Here is a 19,906-nt window from a genome sequence, read left to right as displayed (position 1 = left end):
TCCAGTGGTACATTCTGTCTCGGTATATTTACCTATGCTGCTACTTTATATAAATGAAATCATACAGTGTGAATCTGTTTGGTTTCTTTCACTATGCACAGGACACTCACTGGTTCATCCACACTGCAGCAGGCATAAATCAACACTTCATTCCTTCTCATGCCTCAGTATGCTGCATTTTACACACACACACACACACACACACACACACACAGGCCATATCACACCTTGTATATCCATTCTTCCACTGATGGACACTTGGGATGCTTCTCCATTTTGGCTTCTGGGAATGGTAGAGTTATGAACATTGTTTTAAGGCATTTGCTTGAGTATACTTTCCGTCTGGATACACATCCAGTTATAGAACTGACTTGTGTGGAATTTCATGCTGGACGCCCTGAGGGACCACTGACCTTCCCAGCAGTACACCATCATCAGTTCCCACCAGTACCACAGATAGCTCTCATTTCCTATGCCCAAGTCACCATTTTCTTTCCTTTTAATACCGGGGCTTGAACCTAGAGCCTGGCATATGCCAGACAAGCATTCTACAACTCAGCCACATTCCATCACCTAGCCCTTTGTTTTATCATCATCATCATCATCATCATCATCATCATCAATCATTATCGTTATCATTAATTAGTGACTGTTTGGTTCAAGGCAAGGTCTCCCTAGGTAACCCAGGCTTGCCTTGAATTTACTTTGAAGCCCTGACAGGCCTAAAATCGTAACTCTCCTGCTTCAGTCTCCCAAGTAGCTGGATTATAGGCCTGTGCCAGCAGGCCTAACTCACTTCTCGTCCTCTTTGAAATCACAGTGGCTGTAAGCTTCTTGATTTCTTCTTCTTCAAGGATGAAAGACCACCATATTTCCATGTGCTTGTTGGCCAGTTGTGTATCATCTAGAAAGGTCTATTGACATCCATTGCTTTTTTCTTTCTTTCTTGTCATTAGTCTTTCCATCACTGAGTTACCTAAGTCCTAACTTTTGATACTAAACACATTATATGATTTTCCAGTATTTTCTCCCATTCTATAAGTTGTCTTTTCACTTTCCTGACAATGTCTTCAATGAATATGGGTTTTTAATGTTGATGAGGTCTGAGTTACTGTTGTTTGTGCTTTAGGAATCCTGTCTTAAGTATGCCCCGGCCAGCCCAAGCTATGGAGGGTTCCCCACAAGTGCTACTTTTAGATGTTTTATTAGCTTAACTCTGTGTGAACAGTTGATCCATCTTGCATACGGTGTTGATTTTTGCAGCTGTATTCTTTTGCAATGGTGTCTCAGTACCAATTGTCAAAGAGTATTTTTTCCCCAATCAACAGTCCTGGCATCCCTGTAATAAGATTTCTGAACGTTCAGTTCTAGTCTGTGATTATCTCCTTAAACTGACTATTTCTCCAAGTGCTCAAATGTGTAAGGGTCTAGATCTGAAATCCCACTGAGATCAAAGACTTCCCATCAGCTTGGCTACATGCTTTCCAAACAGCAATCATACCTGTAACCCGAGTTACCGCTTTTCCAGGTGTGATACTCTGGGCTGACTGATTTTCGGCACCCTCTTCCTAGAGCTGACATGAAGGAAAACGGAAGTTCCTTCGGGTCTCACCAATCAATCTCAGGCATTCCAACATACGCTTCAACAGCCCTGCAGGAGAATTTCTAATCTTTCTCTTCCGGTTGCCATTGCCTGAAGGAGAAAGATAGTAAAAGAAGGAATGGCGGTCCAAAAAAGGCACAAGTTTCTATTTTCAGGACCACCTTAGGCAATAGTCAATAAATTGAGAGCAACGGACCACGAAGCAGCTTACCACGTAAGCACGGGCACCCACAACTGTCACTAGCACATTCGTTCTGCTCATCCAGCCCACGTGAAACACGCTCTCCTGTACTTAGGTCTTTGCAGTGAACGCTCTACTGCAAGTTGTGTGAGTATATATACTGCGCGCCACTTAGGTTCCCCAGGCTTATGAACTGAGGAACTAGGCCATAGCAATGGATCTAATGGAAGTGAGGGGATAAAATCCAAACATATAAAAATTGTAATTTACATTTATTCTTCTGTGTGTGTCTGTGAGCACACACACAGGCATCACAGCACACTTGTGGAGGTCTGAGGAAAACTCACGGGAGTCTCTTCTGTCCTTGACTCTGGGTTCTAGGTATCAAACCCAAGCCGTCGGTTTGGCTGCAAGCACTTCAGTCACTGAGCCAGCCAGCCAGCCCCCAAAGATGCTTTTGAAGCTTCCTGGAGACTAATTTTCAGATCATTTTAAGGAAGAACAAGCAGAGAAACAAATACAAATGATGTGTTTCTTAATCTTTACAGTGCACCAAAAAGTACAGAAAATTGTTCTTTTCCCTCTTTTATTCTTATTAATCACAATCCAGGAAGTCCTGTTCTACCAAGTCCATAACTCCCTATTGTTCTCAACACTAAACAGCATTGATGCATTTATTTACAGCTCACAATAAGTGACATTTACCAGGGAGATCAGTCATCTGGACGCGGCTTCTCTGACTTTAATGTACATGAGGACCGCCCATGAGTAGGCCGGAGTGAGGCTGAACTCCGTACAAGGACATACAGAGACTGAATCTACAAAATCCAGTCTCGAGGACAGACTGCCAGCACTCCGAACAAAAGAATGTCAACTGCCCAAGGTAAAATGCTAAGGAAATGCTGTGGGCTACTCAGGGCTTGCATACATACCCTCAAAAGGACTGCTTTCCTCTGCATTCTGCTTCAAGAGAGGGCAGCGGAAACCCCGCCAGCAAGATGAGCCAAAGCCTCCCTCCCAGGTCCATCTCCTCTATGTTAGTGAGCACTCAATAAACACCTGCTAGACACGGGCATCACTGGAGGTGCGGACAACAGGAAGATTATAAAAACTTCATTTCAGGAGACTTGGCAAGTTTTAAGGAAATGAAGACTAGGAGACATGCACACATACCCAGAGGCTTTGACTTCAGGGTAAGAGAAACTAAAACAATCACACACCTTCTAATCAAAGTTCACTGAATTAGATGCTTGAATTAAAGTAAATAGCCGAGTGTGGTATAAACCCACCACTCACAAGAGAGGCAGGCAGGCTACAAGTTTGCAGCCAGCCCAGTCTATGTCAGGAGTTCCAGGCCAGCATGGGTTATGCGGTGAGACCCTGTCTTAATAAACCAAGAGGAAACAACAAAACAAGAAGTATAGGAAATAGAGATTATACTAAAACCCAAAAATCAATTTAATAAAATTAAAGAACTTATACTTGATGATGTCATCTTTAAAAAGAGCTTACTCACTTAAAAACAATTAGCATTTTTAGTTACTTAGAAGTAGAGCCCTTTACTATCACTTTCTGTTATAAAATGCTCTAGACTTGCCGTGGCTACATCCCCATAATTAATGGTTTAATTAAGGTAATAAACATATAGGTGGCTAATGGTTGCTGAGGAGAGTGACTCTTGAGCGGATTAGCTGCCCCGAAGTTAACCACGCATCACTCGTAATCCTGTAAGGACCCCAGTTAAACTTGATGACTCAACAAGCTCGACTTGGACAGGGTGACATCTTTATTCTGTCATTAGTGCCATATCTGAAGTGAGTGGATGTCTGTTCATGTCTCCCAAGGACAAGTTAATGCCACAGTTCTGAACAAAGTGATACACGGAAACTCGAGACACGATATTAGATCCTGTCCTCAAAGTCCGTTTAGAACCAGCCAGCCTTCCATCACCTTCAGTCTTAGCAGCCACAACTCGAACTGACAAGTAGCAATACTATCAAGCCACCATTTATAATTGAATTTAACCACCGGCTCTGGTCCTTGTCAGCAACTCGCAAATCTCTATTTCCAAAGCAGACTTCTGAATTCCAGGCTCATTTTTACAATTTTCTGGATATCTCTATTTAGATGTCTAATCAAAATCTCAAATGGAACCTAAGACTGAAGATGTGGTCTGTCCTCTCCAATCTTGCTTCTCCTGCAACTGCTTAAATGAAAATCCTAAGAATGGTACTTAAACTGTTTTCCTTACTTCACTTCAAAAAACAGAACAACAAAACCAGCAACCTCAGATGATGGTGGTCATACAAACGGTCACGTCCCAACACAGCCTTCTCTAACACACACACACACACACACACACACACACACACACACACACACACACACACACAAGGTACCTTTGAAAGGGACTACAGGACCCTGCTGGTACATCCCACACCTTTCTGCCTTAAGATGTGATTGCTTGGTCTGATACATGCTCCTACCATGATGAACTTCCATCAGTAGAGGGCCAAGCCAATGAGGCTGCCTGGCCAATCTAGGACTTACAGCTCCAGAACCATGAGGTAAACTAAACCTCTCTTTACTTCATAAGCAGCCTGTGTCATATGTTTTGTGATCGTGCCACAAAGCTGACTAATACGCCTGCATTCCTGTTACACAGTGTTATTCAACCTAAATGTCCGTCATCAACAGATACTGAATAAAGAAAATATGGTATATATACATAATGTAATACTGTTCATCATTTTAAAGCGGAGTCACAAATTCTACCATTTGGGACATCATAAACAAAGGATATTATGTGGTGGTTTGATTGAGAAATGTCTCTCTCAGGTTCTGAACACTTGGTCCCCAGTTGATGGTGCTGTGTGAGTAGACTTATGCCAAATGATAGATCTGGAGAACATCTTAGGGTTTCTATTGCTGTGAAGAGACACCATGACCACCGTAACTCTTATGAAGGAAAACATTTAATTGGGGCTGGCATAGCTCACGAGTTTAGCCCATTATCATCATAGTGAGAAGCATGGCAGCATGCAGGCAGACATGGTGCTGGAGAGGGAGCTATAGCTCTATCTACATCTTAATCCGAAGGCAACAGGAAATGAACTGTCCCACCCTAGGTATAGCTTGAGCATATATGAGATCTCAAAGCTTGCTCCTGCAGCGACACACTTCCTCCAACAAGGCCACACCTCCTAATATTGCCACTCCCTATGACCAAGCATTCAAACACATGAGTCTATGGGGGCCATACCTATTCAAACAGTAAGAGAATATGTTCAGAAAAAATAAGATAGGCAGAGAAAGACATATACAATACAGTCTCACATATATGTGAAGTATAAAAAGGATTAACTCCAAGATACATAAAATAATGTTGCTTATAAGGAGCTGATGAGTTATGCTGGGAGCTGGGGGGGGGGTTGGCAGGATGGACAAAGTGTTCTACTGCACAGCATGGTGACTTGGGATAAAACTAAACCACATTATAAACCTGACATTTGCTCTGGAATTTGAGGTGTTCTCACAATAAAAAAGAAAAATAATAATCATATGAGTCCATATACACATCGGCTTAACTTAGTTATTCTACAATGTAAACACATACTAAATCATGCTTCATACCAGAAATAGCTTCACAAAGTCTAAGGAAGTAATAGAGAATTAGAAGAACACTATCAATTTTTAATTAAGAACATGGCCAAAGATAGTACATCAGGCTAGAAATATGAAAAGTAATTCAAATAATAATGAATATAGAAAAGATTATTATAAATGTTCAGAAAAAAATAACTCCCTCAAATTTTGCAAAAAAAAACAAAACAAAACATTTCCAACTCTCAAGAGACGTGACTTACGGATGTCATATTGTGCTATCATAACTTTGTCAAAAGATTATATAAAAAACAAAACAAACAAACAAAACCTCAGAGTCCTGTGCTGCAGAGAGGCAGAGCAATTAAGAGCACCAGCTGCTCTTCCAGAGGACCAGTGTTCAGGTCTCATCACCCACATGGTAGCTCACAACTGTCTTTAACTCCAGTTCCAGAGAATCCAATGCCCTCTTCTGGCTTCCTGAGACACGGTACACATGCAGCACACAGAGAGAGGCACATAAAACACTCATATACACAAAATAAATAACTCTTAAATAAATCAGTACTATTCAACAAACATAGAGGGAGCATTTTCTGGGCATGTCCCCAAGGGCTCTAAGTCACAGAGAGACACTCTGTGTTTTGTTTATTGCTGTATACTCAACAATAGGCAGGAAATGGGACCAGCTTGGATGGCCATCAACACATGAATGAGTGAAGATAATGTGCTATGTTTGTTCAATGGAATTTTATTCAACTGTAAAGAAAAATGAAATTTGCAGGAAAATGGACGGAACTGGAAGTTACTGTGTCAAGCAAAGTAACCTAGACTCAGAAGACAAATACCACGTGTTTTCTCTCATAGGGAATCGCAGATTTTCCTTTTTATGCATGGATGTGAGTGTGGGTAGAGATCATAAGCCTGAAAGAGCACCAGGAGAAGGGAGAGGTCCTGAGCAGTGGGCGAGAGGGCAACACAATACACTCACCAGGGAAGCAAATGGAGGGCTCCGAGGGAGGATGGGAAGAGGGCAGGAGGAGAGGGCAGCAGCAGCAGCAGCAGCAGCACAAACAAGGTCTGAAATGCCACAGTGACCGTCACTTTATGTGCTAATGGAGAAGAGTGTCCGGATGGAGGGGAGTAAGGGGAGATGCTCATGTCCCATTGTATATGAGCATGTGATTCTCAAAGAACACATTCTGTAAAAGTGATGATATAGGTCCAAATGGTCAGCCCTAACACATATACATGTGAGCAACACTGAATGAGCTCAGCAGGCTGTACACACACACACACACACACACACACACACACACACACACACACACAAAAGAATGAGAGGCCAGGAATTTGAGAAGTAAGAGGATGGCAAGGCAGGAGAGGGAAGGGGAAAAGGGAAGGGTAGATGATGTAACCACAATACTCATAGATGAAATTTTCAAATAAATAAAATGTAAAAAAATTTTACTCCATTAAAAAACAGAATCTCTGAAGTATCTTTTTCAAAATGTTGAATATGATTTGTTAATTAGACATAATATGCACACATATATGTCAACATAACCTTGAACAACACAGCTACATGCAATTTTTCCAAAAGAAACCTAAGTAAAGCTGATGGTGAGACAGACCAATACTTAATTCATTCCTGATTTTAGCAATCATCTTACAGTTGTGATCAGGTAGTTAATTTTCCTGAAGATCTTACATTTCACTTCTCATCACAAACTTCTCCCATCACCATCATTAAACTCCTTATATATACATATTTTAAGAGTTATTGAGCTGGGCAGTGGTGGCTCACGCCTTTAATCCCAGCACGTGGGAGGCAGAGCCAGGCGGATCTCTGAGTTCAAGGCCAGCCTGGTCTACAGAGTGAGATCCAGGACAGGTACCAAAACTACATAAAAGAAACCCTGTTTGGGGGCGGGGGGGGGGGGGGGTTATGCTGTGTATATATGTAGCATAAATTTATAAATATATATATGCTGTGTATATCCATGAGCAGCTAAATTCATATATTTGAGTTCTATTTACTCATAGGCAGATCACTATAAAAATGGCTTCTGGAACTTAAGACACCTTAAGATGGACCCAACATCGAAGAAGGAAAGACAGGAAATACATTAGAAAGTGGGGGAATGGTTTTCAGAGCAAAGCCCTAGAGAGATGCAGATACAACAATATATGTTTAATGAGACTCATGTCTTAATAAATAAGATAGTATAAATAACTCTATGTGAAGGATTCAGCTAAGTTGGAAAAACTCCTTAATCGGCATTTTAGGCAAAGAATGCAGTTTGTCATTTGGACCACAAGATGGAGCCATTAACCAGCTGGAATGCAAGATAAAACAGGCAGCCTGATTGGAATTATTCAAGCTATTTTTTTTTTTCATTCCATTCAAGGTATTTTCTAAATGTATATACTCCCCACACCACTTTGCAAAAATGAATTTATAAAAAAGCTTAGAATAGAAAAAAATCCAACAACTGAATAATGAAGCCTGAAGCTATTTCTCAGTACCAGACATCACTCACCTGTGACTACTAACAGTTATCAATGCAGTTTTGTAACTGGTAAAGTAACTTACACTTAGCCCTGAGCAGCAGCAGAAACGACTTGCTAGCCTGAGCAGCTCTCTGAAAGTTAGGAAAACAGTATCTATCTGAGTTAAAATGTCAGAGAAACTGGGCTCTGGGTAAGCACGAGACAATGGAGTGGCTTTAACCAAGCCATTTTTCTTAATTCTTGTAATTTCCTCACGAATGCAGTAGCTCCTGACAAATGCTACAATGTGAGTCTAGTACACAGTATTTACTAGATACTGTGATCATTACTGGCACTGACGGTACTGTCCTAGCGTAAAGCAATTATGAAACCCTCGAAGACAGAGCTGGCAACTCATTTCCAGAAAATACTTTTGGCCTCAATGAAAAATAGATATGACACAGTTTGTCAATCAGCTATAATTAGTTTCCATTTCAGCTCAAAGATTCCACACTCCCCTGATAGGAGAATCAAGATTAGGATTCAGTTGCTTAATCTCATTTCAAAGCCACAAGGCAAACAGTAGGTCTTTCCCCTTCTGCCAAAATACAATTAGTATTTAAGTATATGAACTTCGCACACAACTGAGGGAAATTCAGGAAATAATTTTTTAAAAAACAAAGAAAACACCGGGTGGCGGTGGTGCACACCTTTAATCCCAGCATTCAGGAGGCAGAGCCAGGCTGATCTCTGTGCATTCAAGGCCAGCTTGGTCTACAGAGTGAGATCCAGGACAGGCACCAAAACTACACAGAGAAACCTGGTCTCAAAAAAAAAACCAAACCAAAACAACAACAACAACAACAACAACAACAAAAACAAAACCAAAACAACAAACAAAACAAAACAAAAGAAATCTCAGAGAAAAACTGACAGTGAAGTATTTATTACTGCCATATTGTCCATTGTTCTCTGTCCATCTTGTGTATTTCTGTTTTCCTTTCCATTATGTTTTGTTGCTGCTGCTGCTGCTGGTTAGGTAAATAAATACTCTGATCCTGTCTGGGTGTGTGGGAGGCGGTCATTCAAATCAGTTCAAAATAAAAAGTAAAGAAACTGTCAACCTTGATTTTTGGAACAATGCTGCCATCTGCTGGAAGAACTGAAATATTTTCATTAGTGCTAAATGCTGAGGAGTCAAGTCCCACATTCCAGAGAACTGCATTACCACCTTCCAATTATTTACGAAAAAAAGAAACTAGACTTTCAGTTCTGGTTGTTCACTTTTCAGGTTCTCTGTAACTGTTTCTATTAATGGTAATCCATTAAATAATACATGCTAATAGGCTGAGATCTCCTAATCAATGAATCTTCTATACACACAACAGAGGATGACGAAGGTTTTGAATAATGAGATAATGATTCTAAAGGGAAACTGTAAGGTTAAGTGTGCACACAGAAGTTTTATGATGTTCTACAACTCCATTTAGCAGGTCTTAAAGGCAGGTCCAGATCTGACCCACAGTAAGGGTGGCTATGCTATGGATAGGCACTCTTATTTCTGGTAAGAATATTTATTCCTCCAAGGCTAATTTGATTCATTTATTGAACTGTATCTTAAGATTCTTTGAGCTAGTTCATCCATCTCTGTGGTTTGTTTTGTTTTGACTTTTAGAATTGTGGACCAGGAGGTAATTCATTTACTATGGCTTTTGCGGCACCCACACTATACCCAGGCAGAGACACAGGAAGCTCAGCTAAACATGGAGAAAGGAAAGGCTAGCCCCGTGTTTAAAATGAGACTATGACCTAGGTGGTGGTTGTAAAGACATTAAATATGAAAGAATGGTAACTCTGGTTAAACTAAGCCCACGAAAATGACAGGGAAAAGACTGGAGGTTATGAAACACTAAGAAATGGAAGACAGTATATTTCTAATGTGTGCTCCAATATGAATGTGTAAAATTCAAATGAATAAAACCATTGATTCATGTTTACCTCATTATCTTCCCAAATCCTATTCAATTTATAAATAAAAGAGGCCTTAGCTGTGCTAGAAATTGGATCAAAGTTCCATCAATAGGTCTGAAACTTCACTTAGATCAGCACACTGTAACAATTGCCTCTAACAGTCTGTAACAGCCTCCTATAACTCTAGCTCCAGAGGATCCTATGTCCTCTTTTGGCCTCTGTGGGCACCCGTGTACTAGCGACATACATACACACATACACATACACACACACACACACATACACACACACACATATACACACACACACACAACTGTAAAGAAATGAAAACGGGTGGAGAGATGGCTCAGCACCACTGCTCTTCTGGAGGATTGAGGTTCAGTTCCCAGCACCCACATGGCAGCTCATAACCAGCTCCAGGGGACCTGACACCCTCATTTGGCCTCCTCAGGCACTGCATGCACATGGTGCACAGACGTACAAACAGGCACAACACCCAAACACATAAAATAAATGTAAATAAAATCTAAAACAGCCAAAACTTCGAAATAAATACACAAAAATGAAGTCTACTAATGTTGAAAAGTCAATCAACATAGTTCAACACATAATCAACAGAAAGAAGAGAGGAAGGAAGAGAACCACTATGTCACACGCCAAAAGGAAACGATGTGAAAGCATATTATTAAGTGAAAAGCCCGTCTAAAAAGGCGATATACTACATAGTTACATCTCTATGGCATCTTGAAAGGGTAAAACTACCAGGACAGTAGAGAGTCAATGGGGGAGAGAATGGGGCACACCCCGATGCAGGACGCTGGCAATGGCACAGTGGGGGAGGGGAAAGGCTGTTAGGAGCTTCCATTCAGCTTTTCCGTGAGCCTAAAACAGGTCTAAAAATGAAGCCAGGGCCAGTTAGATGGTTCCAAAAGCAAAGGTACTTGCTTCCGAGCCTGACGACCTGAGTTTGAACCTCCAAACCCACAAAGTGGAGGGAGAGAACTGACATCCCAAGCTGTCTTCTGACATCCACAAGTGCACTGTGGCATGGGCATGCCCACACATGTACACAAACCAAATAAACAAGTAAATATTAATGTTAAAAGGTCAGTCCATACATTTCAGCTCATGCGAGAAAACAGTTTCAAGATCCACTTAAGAAAAGAACCTCTGGGCTAACAGAGAACAGCGAGGAACTATTAAGCTTACAAAGGGAATTTTTAAAGCTGCTTCAGAGAGACGGTTTCATGGGTAAAGTGCTTGCTGTCCAAGTGTGAGGACTTGAGTTCAAATCCCCAGCACCCACGTAAAAAGTCAGCTCTGTAGCATGTACCTGTAATCCTAGTGCTGAGGAGGTGGAGACAGGAAGATCCCTAGGGCGTGCTGGCCAGCCAATCCAGCTGAATCAGAGCTCTGGGTTCAAGAGACCGTGCCTCAAAAAACAAGGTAGACAGTGCCTGAAGAAGCTGCTGACACTGGTCTCTGGTTTCCATACACAGATATCTGTTTATAGGAACACACACACACACACACACACACACACAAATAAGTAAAGCCAAATAAAAATCCCAGCACTGGAAAAGCAAAGGCAGGTGTTGGGAATATTACTTTAAAGTGTGTTACTTTTGTTTATGTTACATTTGTTGAACTCTGTGAAGCTGTGTTACTGTGCCTGTCTAAAACACCTGGTGGTCTAATAAAGAGCGGAACGGCCAATGGCAAGGAAGGAGAAAGAATAGGCAGGGCTGGCAGGTGGAGAGAATAAATAGAAGGAGAAATCTGGGAGGAAAAGAAGTAGCCAGAGGAGGAGGACATCAGGGGCCAGCCACCCAGCTGCACAGCAAGCCAGAGTAAGAAATAATGAAAGGCACAGAGAAATAGAGATGGGTAAAAGCTCAAAGGCAAAAGCTAGAAGAGATAATTTAAGTAAAGCTGGCTATCAATAAGCCAAGCTAAGGCCAGATATTTATAATTAAGAATAAGCCTCCTCGGGTGATTTATTTGGGAGCTGAGTGGCAGGGCCCCTCAAAAGAGCAAAACCAACCAACAACAGGCAGGTGGATCTCTTTGAGTTCATGGCCACGATCGTTTACACAGTGAGTTACAGGCCAGCCGAAACTACATAGGGAGGCTGCTTCAAAGAAGAAAACAAAAAACAAAACAATAAAAAAGTACCCTTTATAATATCAAACAGAATAAACTTCTAAACAAATAAAATACATGTACACTCCCTATGCTGAAAACTACAAGACATAAAAGAAATCAAAGAACCAAGTCCAAATTCAGCTCAAGCAGACTGTGACATCAAATCTCACTCTCTAAAGAAGACATTATCTAATTTATTTCTCTTGACTTCCAAAAATGTCTTGCAAAGCCAGGTAAGTACTTTTTTATTTACATTTTACAGAGCAAGTTGGAGCTACTGAGCTTGTACGGAAATTAAGTGATAAAAAAGGCTAAAAATCAGCCATGCCTCTGGGGAAATGAAAACTAAAGTTCATGGAAAACCTATACGTGAATGTTTATGGCAATTCTATCCACAAGCACCAAGAGCTGGCAGCAGCATCCCAAATGGTCTTCAGTGGGTAAATGCACAAACTACAGTATATATTTAAAAAAACAAACCACTGATACATACAATGACTCTCAAAGGCATTATGATGAGGAATAGAAGGTGCCATTTTCAAAAAGTTACATATGGTATGACTCTCTCTGTGTAATAGTCTCAAAAAGACAGAACAATAATTAACATAACAATCAGCTACCAAGGTTATGAACTGAAAGAATAACTTCTGAGGATTAGCATGCGGGAGATATTGAAGGTAGTAACCTGTTCTGTATCCTGATTGTGATGAGGTCAGATGAATCTCTGACAGGTCAAATGTGAAATGTGTACCAATTTATAGCACTTGAATCTGGAGAAAGTTTGTGCTGTGTGTGAGTGCTGTGTGCATTACACGAACCTGAGTGTGCCAGTGCACACACCTGTGCACACACATGTGGAGGCCAGAGCTGAATAGCAGGTGTTTTCCTTATATTCTCAACCTTATTACCGTGAGACTGTCTCTGAGTTGGAAACTTGCCTACTGGCTAGGAAGCCTGGCCATCCACCACCCATCCCTCAGAGCTGCCTGTCTGTTCCTGAAATGCTGGGGTTGCCAGGTATACACAGCCATGCCTGGCTTACACACAGCCATGCCTAGCTTACACATGGCCATGTCTAGCTTTTTACATAGGTGCTAGGGATTCAAACTCAGCTCCTCATATCTGCTGAACAAGTGTTATAACACAAGCCATTCCTTAGTCCTTGAAAACAAAACAAAACAAAACAATTTATTAGCAGTAAAATGAACATAAAGAAAAAACTGAGCTATCACTATGTACCAACTAATTAGCTAACATGAAGAAAATGAACCCTCCAGCATTGCCAGTGGGGAAATAAAATGATATCATTTACTTTTGTTTGTTTCTGGAGACAGGGTTTCTCTGTGTGTCCCTGGCCTCCCTAGAATTTGCTCTGTAGACCAGGCTGGCCTCGAACTCACAGAGGTCTGCTTGTCTCTGCCTCTAGAGTGCTGAGATTAAAATCGTGCACCACCACATCCAGCTTGGTAACATCATTTTGTCTATTTATTTATTTATTTATTTATTTCCTTCCTTCCTTCCCTCCTTCCTTCCTTCTTCCCTCCCTCCCTTCTTTTCTTTTTTCTTTTGAGGTAGTGTTTCTCTGTGTAGCCCTGGCTGTCCTGGAACTATCTCTGTAGCCCAGGCTGGCCTCGAACTCACAGAGATCCACCTGCCTCTACCTCCTGAGTGCTGGGATTAAAGGCAAGCACCACCACGGTCACTTTGTTTCTTATAAAGTGAAGCATACACCTACCGGTTGGTCCAGCCATTCTCCCTGTAGACCTTTTAAAAAGAGAACTGAAAGCATTATATCTATACAATGCCTTATCTACATGGATGCTAATAATTCATTTGTGACAGCCTTAAACTGGTAATAATCCAAAGATTTCTGAACAGGTGAATGGTTAAGCAAACTACACTACATTCCACACACTGGAACACTAGCATAGGGTTACAATTTTGGTACACAGGAGGGTGAATTTCAAAATAATTATCCTAAGAACCCAGAAAGAAACCTAAAGAGTTACTATATATTTTCACTTATAAAAATTTGTAGAAAATGCAGAGCAATCAATCCATCGAGTCAAAAATCAGATCAGTGGTTGTCTAGGTACATGAAGCAGGGGCAGCATATTTAAACGCTCAGTGGGTAAAAAAAAAAAAAAAGTCCAAGGTTGTAAGTTATAGAAAAGGGCTAAGCAGAGTCTGGAGAGATGGCTCAGAGGTTAAGAGTGATTGCTACTCTAACAGAAGACCCAGGTTCAAATCCCATCTCCCACATGGTGGCTAAACAACCGCCCTTCACTCCACTTCAGGAGACGTCCTCTCCTGACCTTTATGGCATGTAGTGTGCACACATAAATGCAGGCAGTCAACATAAAATTTAAAAAACCCTTTTAAAAGCTAAGTAAGACAATTTTATAAACATTTAACATAGTTAATAAGTGTGAGAAGTGAACGAAACAGTGCCGGATGGGTCTTCAAGTGTCCCAGGAGTGACACTACTACTATCTCTTTCCTGTAAGACCACTGGGACAAGGTGAGAATAAACGACTTGTCTCTCAGCTACTTCAGTCAGAGCTGAGGGTCTACCCTAACTTCTTTCTTCTCCCACGTCTGAGACCCTCTAATGGAGCAATAGAGAAAAATAGAAGACATTGTGAAAGCCGCTATGTGGCATGCTGTCAAAAAAAAAAAAAAAAAGAATGCAACACCTCCTTTCTTGTTGGTTTGTTTTGTTTTTCGAGGCAGGATTTCTCTGTGCAGCCTTGACTGTCCTTGAACTCGCTTTGTACACCAGGCTGGCCTCGAACTCAAGAGATCCCCCTGCCCCAGCATCCAGAGTGTTGAGATTAAAGGTAGGTGCCACCACTGTCTGGCTAAAATGGAGCACTCCCCAAACAACACGCTCCACTTCTTGAAAATATCTTTAGAGATGTTTCTGAAATCGACCTGCACAGGGTCTTGGGACACAGACTCCTTGGAAAAGAAACGGGAACTGCTAATTAGAAAAGATCAGTGTGTCTGGATAGTTCCTAGTTTCAAGGATGGCGACAAACAGGGCGAGCGCCCCAGCCCCAGCGCCACTGGGAAAGGTAAACTCTGAGGACAGCCGGGAGCTAAAGACCAGGCTGGGCACCGGCGCCAAGTCTTTCCCGATGCTCCCCAAACCCCTCTGGCAGATCTTGGAGGACTCGGTCCAGACTTCGTCGCCCAAGGCAACGACCAAGCCCTCGCACCCCGGGACAGACAGGGGCCAGGACACCCGAGGCCCGGCCCCAGATTTGCAGTGACAGCCACCTGCCCGGGACGCGCAGCGACCCGCGGCCGCTTCTCGCTCTCACCTCTCCAGTTCTTGTACTCGGCGATGAAGTAGTACTTGTTCCCCAGGTGGTCCGTGCCCACGTGCTCCCTCACCTCCTTCGACAGGGAGCCCCACACCGAGCGCAGCAGACCCCGCCACCAGCCCATGCCGCCGCCGCCGCCGCGCAGCTCAAGGTCCCCCGGGCTCGCGCCGGCCGGGAGGCCCCGCCCACACCGAGCCCCGCCCCCTGCTCTGACTCGCGTTCGCCCGCCTCCCAGTAAAGTCGCTCTCCGTGGGTTCACGTCCTCTCACGGCTTGGCCAATAGGAGACCCCGTTGTTACAACCCCCCGGTCCCGGTTGTGTCATGGCGGCTCCGAGGCTTCCAGCCGGTGAGTGGGACCGAGATGTTGAGCTTTTTGTACGCTCGGCAGTCGGGGTTGGAGGACCCTCTTCGCTTGCGTAGAGCGCAGTCCACACGGAGGTAAGGCACGCCTGGTCGGTCCCCGTGACGTGCCAAGTGAGAGTCTGGAGCAGGGAGTTAGGGTGGCAGGACCACACTGGTCGAAGATGAAGAAGTCGGCCGGTGCCAGAAGAGGAGGACAGACCTGCGTGGGCATGGAGAGCAGAGTAGGAGGGTGAAACGCAGGTCGCAGTCACTGTAGCTTGGCGTCTGCTTGAAGAATGAAGCTGAAGGTTGGAGGAGAGTCGCGTTAGGTCACTGTCGCGCCAGGAGAGCTGATGGGCGTGCAGGGGAGTGTAAGGTTGCAAGTGGGATGCATAGATCTGGAAAATGTGGGAGAAATCGATCTGATGATGTATGGAGCTTGATTCTCAGGTATAATATGCCTGGTGGGTTGAATGCTGGTGGCGTACTCGAGATCTTCCCAAGGGGTTATAGTTTTGCACTGTTTCGAAATATCCCATAGGATACCGGAACAGGACAACTGGCCAAGAAAACAGACGGCAGCGTAAGGTGGGGAGGCCGCCTCCAGCCTCAGAAGTGCTCGCTCATCATTTTTTGTCCTATTCTTGTCAATCTGAAATGAGTCACTAGATCTGGCTCGCTCAAGGTGATCGAATTACCGAAGGTCACCAATACTAGGAATTAAGAGACCACTGGGAGCCATTTCCAGGCTTCCTTGATCAATGAGAAACAAATAAAACAACAAATTATTCTGCTAGGTAATCAGTTGCCTGCTTTCAACAATTATGTGTTTTATATACTGAAATATAATTATATTGCCTTCGTTTTTACATTTTGGTGTTCTATATTTAGAATGATACGTTCCAAAAATTATTTAAGTTGTTTTAACTAAATGAGTTAACATTCAACCTTTTTTAAAGCCACATTTTGATTAGTTCTAAACATGATGAGGGTTTGTATCTGCTGCTGATGTTCTCATCAATTCGTGAAGAAATGATTAAGTCTTTTTTAATTCACTTCGCGAAATGATTGTCTTTTTAAACTCACTTCGCACATACACATGAGTGCAATGCACACAGAGTACAATGCACACAGAAGCCGGAAGATGGTGTTGTATCTCCTGAAGCTGGAGTTACAAGCATTTTGAACTGTCTCATGGGGGTGTTAGGATCTGAATGCTAGTCCTCTGAGAGAGCAGTACATACTCTTAATCCCTAAGCCATCTTTCAGCCCCTCCAAAAGCATTTTGTATTCCAGCCCCCAATTTGAGGGCCTGGAAAAGTGGCTCCGTGGTTTAAAGCACTTGCTAGGGTTGGGGAATATTATTATAAAGTGTGTTGAATTTTTTTCCCTACTGCTTTTGTTAACAATTTAAAGATGTGTTTGATTAAATAAAATTAACCTATGAGCAGGAAGGCTGAGTCAGCAAGAAGCTGACAGGAAGTGGTAAGAAACAAGGATTTTTTAAGTGGGGGCTGAGAGAAGGACACTGGATTGGGGTTTGTTTGTTTTGTTATGTTGTGTTTCTTTTTTTTTCTCTTTCTTTCTCTTTCTTTCTTTCTTTCTTTCTTTCTTTCTTTCTTTCTTTCTTTCTCTCTCTTTTTCTTTCTTTCTTCTTTCCTTCTTTCTTTCTCTCTCTTTTTCTTTCTTTCTTTTTCTTTCTTTCTTTTCCTTTCTCTCTCTCTCTCTCTCTCTCTCTCTCTCTCTCTCTCTCTCTCTCTCTCTCTCTCTCTCTCTCTTTCTTTCTTTCTTTTTTTTTTTTTGCAAGATGCCTGCCAAGGGAGAAAGGGAGCTACTTGCTATTCAGCCTCTCTGAGGGAGCAGAATTCCACCCAAGCCTTTGAATCGTGAGTGCTGTAGATTTAGAAAAGTTCCCTTAGTAGCTTTGAAAGAGTCAGTAACAAATTCCCCTCAGGCTGAGGCCATGGCAGCGGAAGCACTGCTTAAGGGGCAGTCACTGTAGATAATAATAATAATAACAATAACAATAATAATAATAATAATAATAATAATAAAAAACATGCTATTGTTGCTTTTGTGGAGGACCTAGGTTCTATTTTAGCACTCACATGGTGGCTCAAAACCATCTGTAACTCCAGTTTCAGAGAATCCAGAGCCCTCTTCTGGCCTTCACTGGCATCAGGCATACATGCAGTGCACATATAGATAGGCAGAACAAACACTCATATACATAAAAATAAATAAATCTAAAAATACTTAAAAGAAAAAATAACGAGTCTACTAAGTGCTCCCCAGCCTTTTTGTTCCCCTTTAATGCTTTCATTTGGTTTATCTGAACAGTATTTAGCACTCCATCTTAAATGTATCTGCCATAATTTTGACTCTTGATGTATGTAATGTGTATACCTAATGCATATACATATATACTAGTGGCTGTATAGCTTCCTCATTTACTTGGAGTTTTACTGCTTCATTTGAAATGTCAAAAACTTTAGTAACCTTTACTCTCTATGCTATGTTGTTGCCATATGTCATTGTGTTTGCAAACAGTATATACCCCACCCGACAGCATTATAATTATTATTTATAATCATCAAGCGTATTTTAAGGAAAAGAATGGTCTGTTCTGTTTATTCCAGATACTCACCATTTCTCTTGCTCTTTTCTTTATGAATATCCCTATTTTCCATATTATTTCATTGCCCTCTATCAAAACGTGACTTGCTAAGGTTTTTTTTTTTTTTTTTTTTTAAAGAGGACTTCTGTCTTAATTAGGGTTTCTATTGCTGTAGAGAGACATCATGACCATGGCAACTGTTATAAAAGAAAACATTTAATTGGGGCTAGCTTACAGTTCAGAGGTTTAGTCCATTTTCTTCATGGTGGCATGCAAGCAGACATGGTATAGGAGATGGAGCTGAGAGTTCTGCATCTTGATCCACAGGCATCAGAAGCAACTGTGTACAGAGTGTAACTTGAACATATATGAGACCTCAAAGCACAACCCTACAGTGACCCAGTTCTTCCAACAAGGCCATACCTAATAGTGCCACTTCCTATAGCCAAGCATTCAAACACATGAGTCTTTGGGGCCATGCCTATTCAAACATAACATAACACCTGATGGCCGCACAGATTTTGAAGGGGAAATGCTGTCACTGAAATCATTTTTTTTTCCTTTACAGATTGACAGTTTGGTTGCTTTAATGCTGTCTTTAGGTGTCAGCATTTAGTTGTGGTATATCAGAGTGGGCTGTGGTTTCAAATCCTTTTAGGTCTCCAGGGGCATGCCACTCACTGGGCAGGCAGTGGCCAAGTAGCACTTGGTTGAGTCTGGAGAGTCTTTTGCAGGGTATTTGGGATCAGATCTCTGCATGTTCCAGTAGAGAGTGAGTCCTGGAGTCCATAAACTGTTCTGTGAAGTGGCCTTCCTGATCTCCGTCTTTGCTATGATTGCCCAACTTTCTGGAACTCTGGTTACTGTCATACCACACATTTCATGTTGGGACCCAAGGCAGAGTTCAGAAGAATAAAGACAGGTTTAAAAAAAAAAAACAATCAAGGCACTAAAGAGAAGAGAAAATAATTCACTTCGTTTAAACTGCTGTGTTGACTATAGTTTGCATTTCTACAGCCTTAGAGACTCTTTTAAATGTGTAATTCAAACGTTTATCCACTGGGTGTCCTCAGTCAAGTTTATCAGAATTTAACTTTTCTTGAAAGTTTATCCATAGATACCTTTTTAAGAACTTAAACTCTAAATGAAATTTAAAGTAATGTTTCAGTGAAATGTTTGCATGTGGTTGTTGGTATCTTGTTTTAGAGGCTGACATTTACAAATCTGAACACCTTTAAATATGGTAAGACTAAAGACTTGCAACATTTGTGGTAATCTATGTAATCTTGGGGAAATAAGGAATTTGCTTATATTTTTTCTTCTTACTAAGTTTTCTCTTCTTAATTTTGAAGGGTCCTGTCACTGGAGCTGAACAAAGACAGAGATGTTGAAAGAATCCACTGCAGTGGAGTTAACACCCTTGATATTGAGCCTGTTGAAGGGAGATAGTAAGTTGGAGCTTCACTTTTCTTTCTAAATGAGACACAGTCAAATCTTGTCTTTTCAGATAGATTAGTCGACATTGCTTAAAATATGTTAAGAAAATTATAATTCTAGCATTTGTTGAGTTGGCATTTATTCATTTAAAATAAAAACAGAAAATGAAATATGCAAAATGTTG

The 19,906-nt window shown here is 41.7% G+C and overlaps 2 protein-coding genes across 5 annotated transcripts in view; one reads left to right on the top strand and one right to left on the bottom strand.

Moving 5' to 3' along the window:
* Positions 1-15,516, bottom strand: part of Ndufaf2 (NADH:ubiquinone oxidoreductase complex assembly factor 2) — a 118,439-nt gene extending 102,923 nt beyond the window's left edge. The window contains exon 1 of one of the 2 annotated variants that reach the window (XM_076551927.1): positions 15,323-15,516. In XM_076551927.1, coding sequence (XP_076408042.1) covers positions 15,323-15,449 — 127 coding nt within the window. In that variant the 5' untranslated portion in view covers positions 15,450-15,516. The remainder of the gene's footprint in view (positions 1-15,322) is intronic. The other variant, XM_006994967.4, reaches the window with a different exon arrangement.
* Positions 15,517-15,608: 92 nt separating this feature from the next.
* Positions 15,609-19,906, top strand: part of Ercc8 (ERCC excision repair 8, CSA ubiquitin ligase complex subunit) — a 41,323-nt gene continuing 37,025 nt past the window's right edge. For 2 of the 3 annotated variants that reach the window (XM_015988532.3, XM_006994966.4), the window contains exons 1-2: positions 15,609-15,764; positions 19,638-19,733. Coding sequence is in view for 1 of the 3 variants with exons in the window: in XM_006994966.4 (XP_006995028.1) it covers positions 15,688-15,764; positions 19,638-19,733 (173 nt within the window). In the remaining 2 variants the exon portion in view is untranslated. The remainder of the gene's footprint in view (positions 15,765-19,637; positions 19,734-19,906) is intronic. The other variant, XM_076551924.1, reaches the window with a different exon arrangement.

The sequence above is a fragment of the Peromyscus maniculatus genome, chromosome 15 (genome assembly GCF_049852395.1).
Source record: "Peromyscus maniculatus bairdii isolate BWxNUB_F1_BW_parent chromosome 15, HU_Pman_BW_mat_3.1, whole genome shotgun sequence".
NCBI classification, from domain to species: Eukaryota; Metazoa; Chordata; class Mammalia; order Rodentia; family Cricetidae; genus Peromyscus; species Peromyscus maniculatus.
Note: the sequence above shows the minus strand (reverse complement) of the source record. Positions and strands in the feature narration are given on the sequence as shown.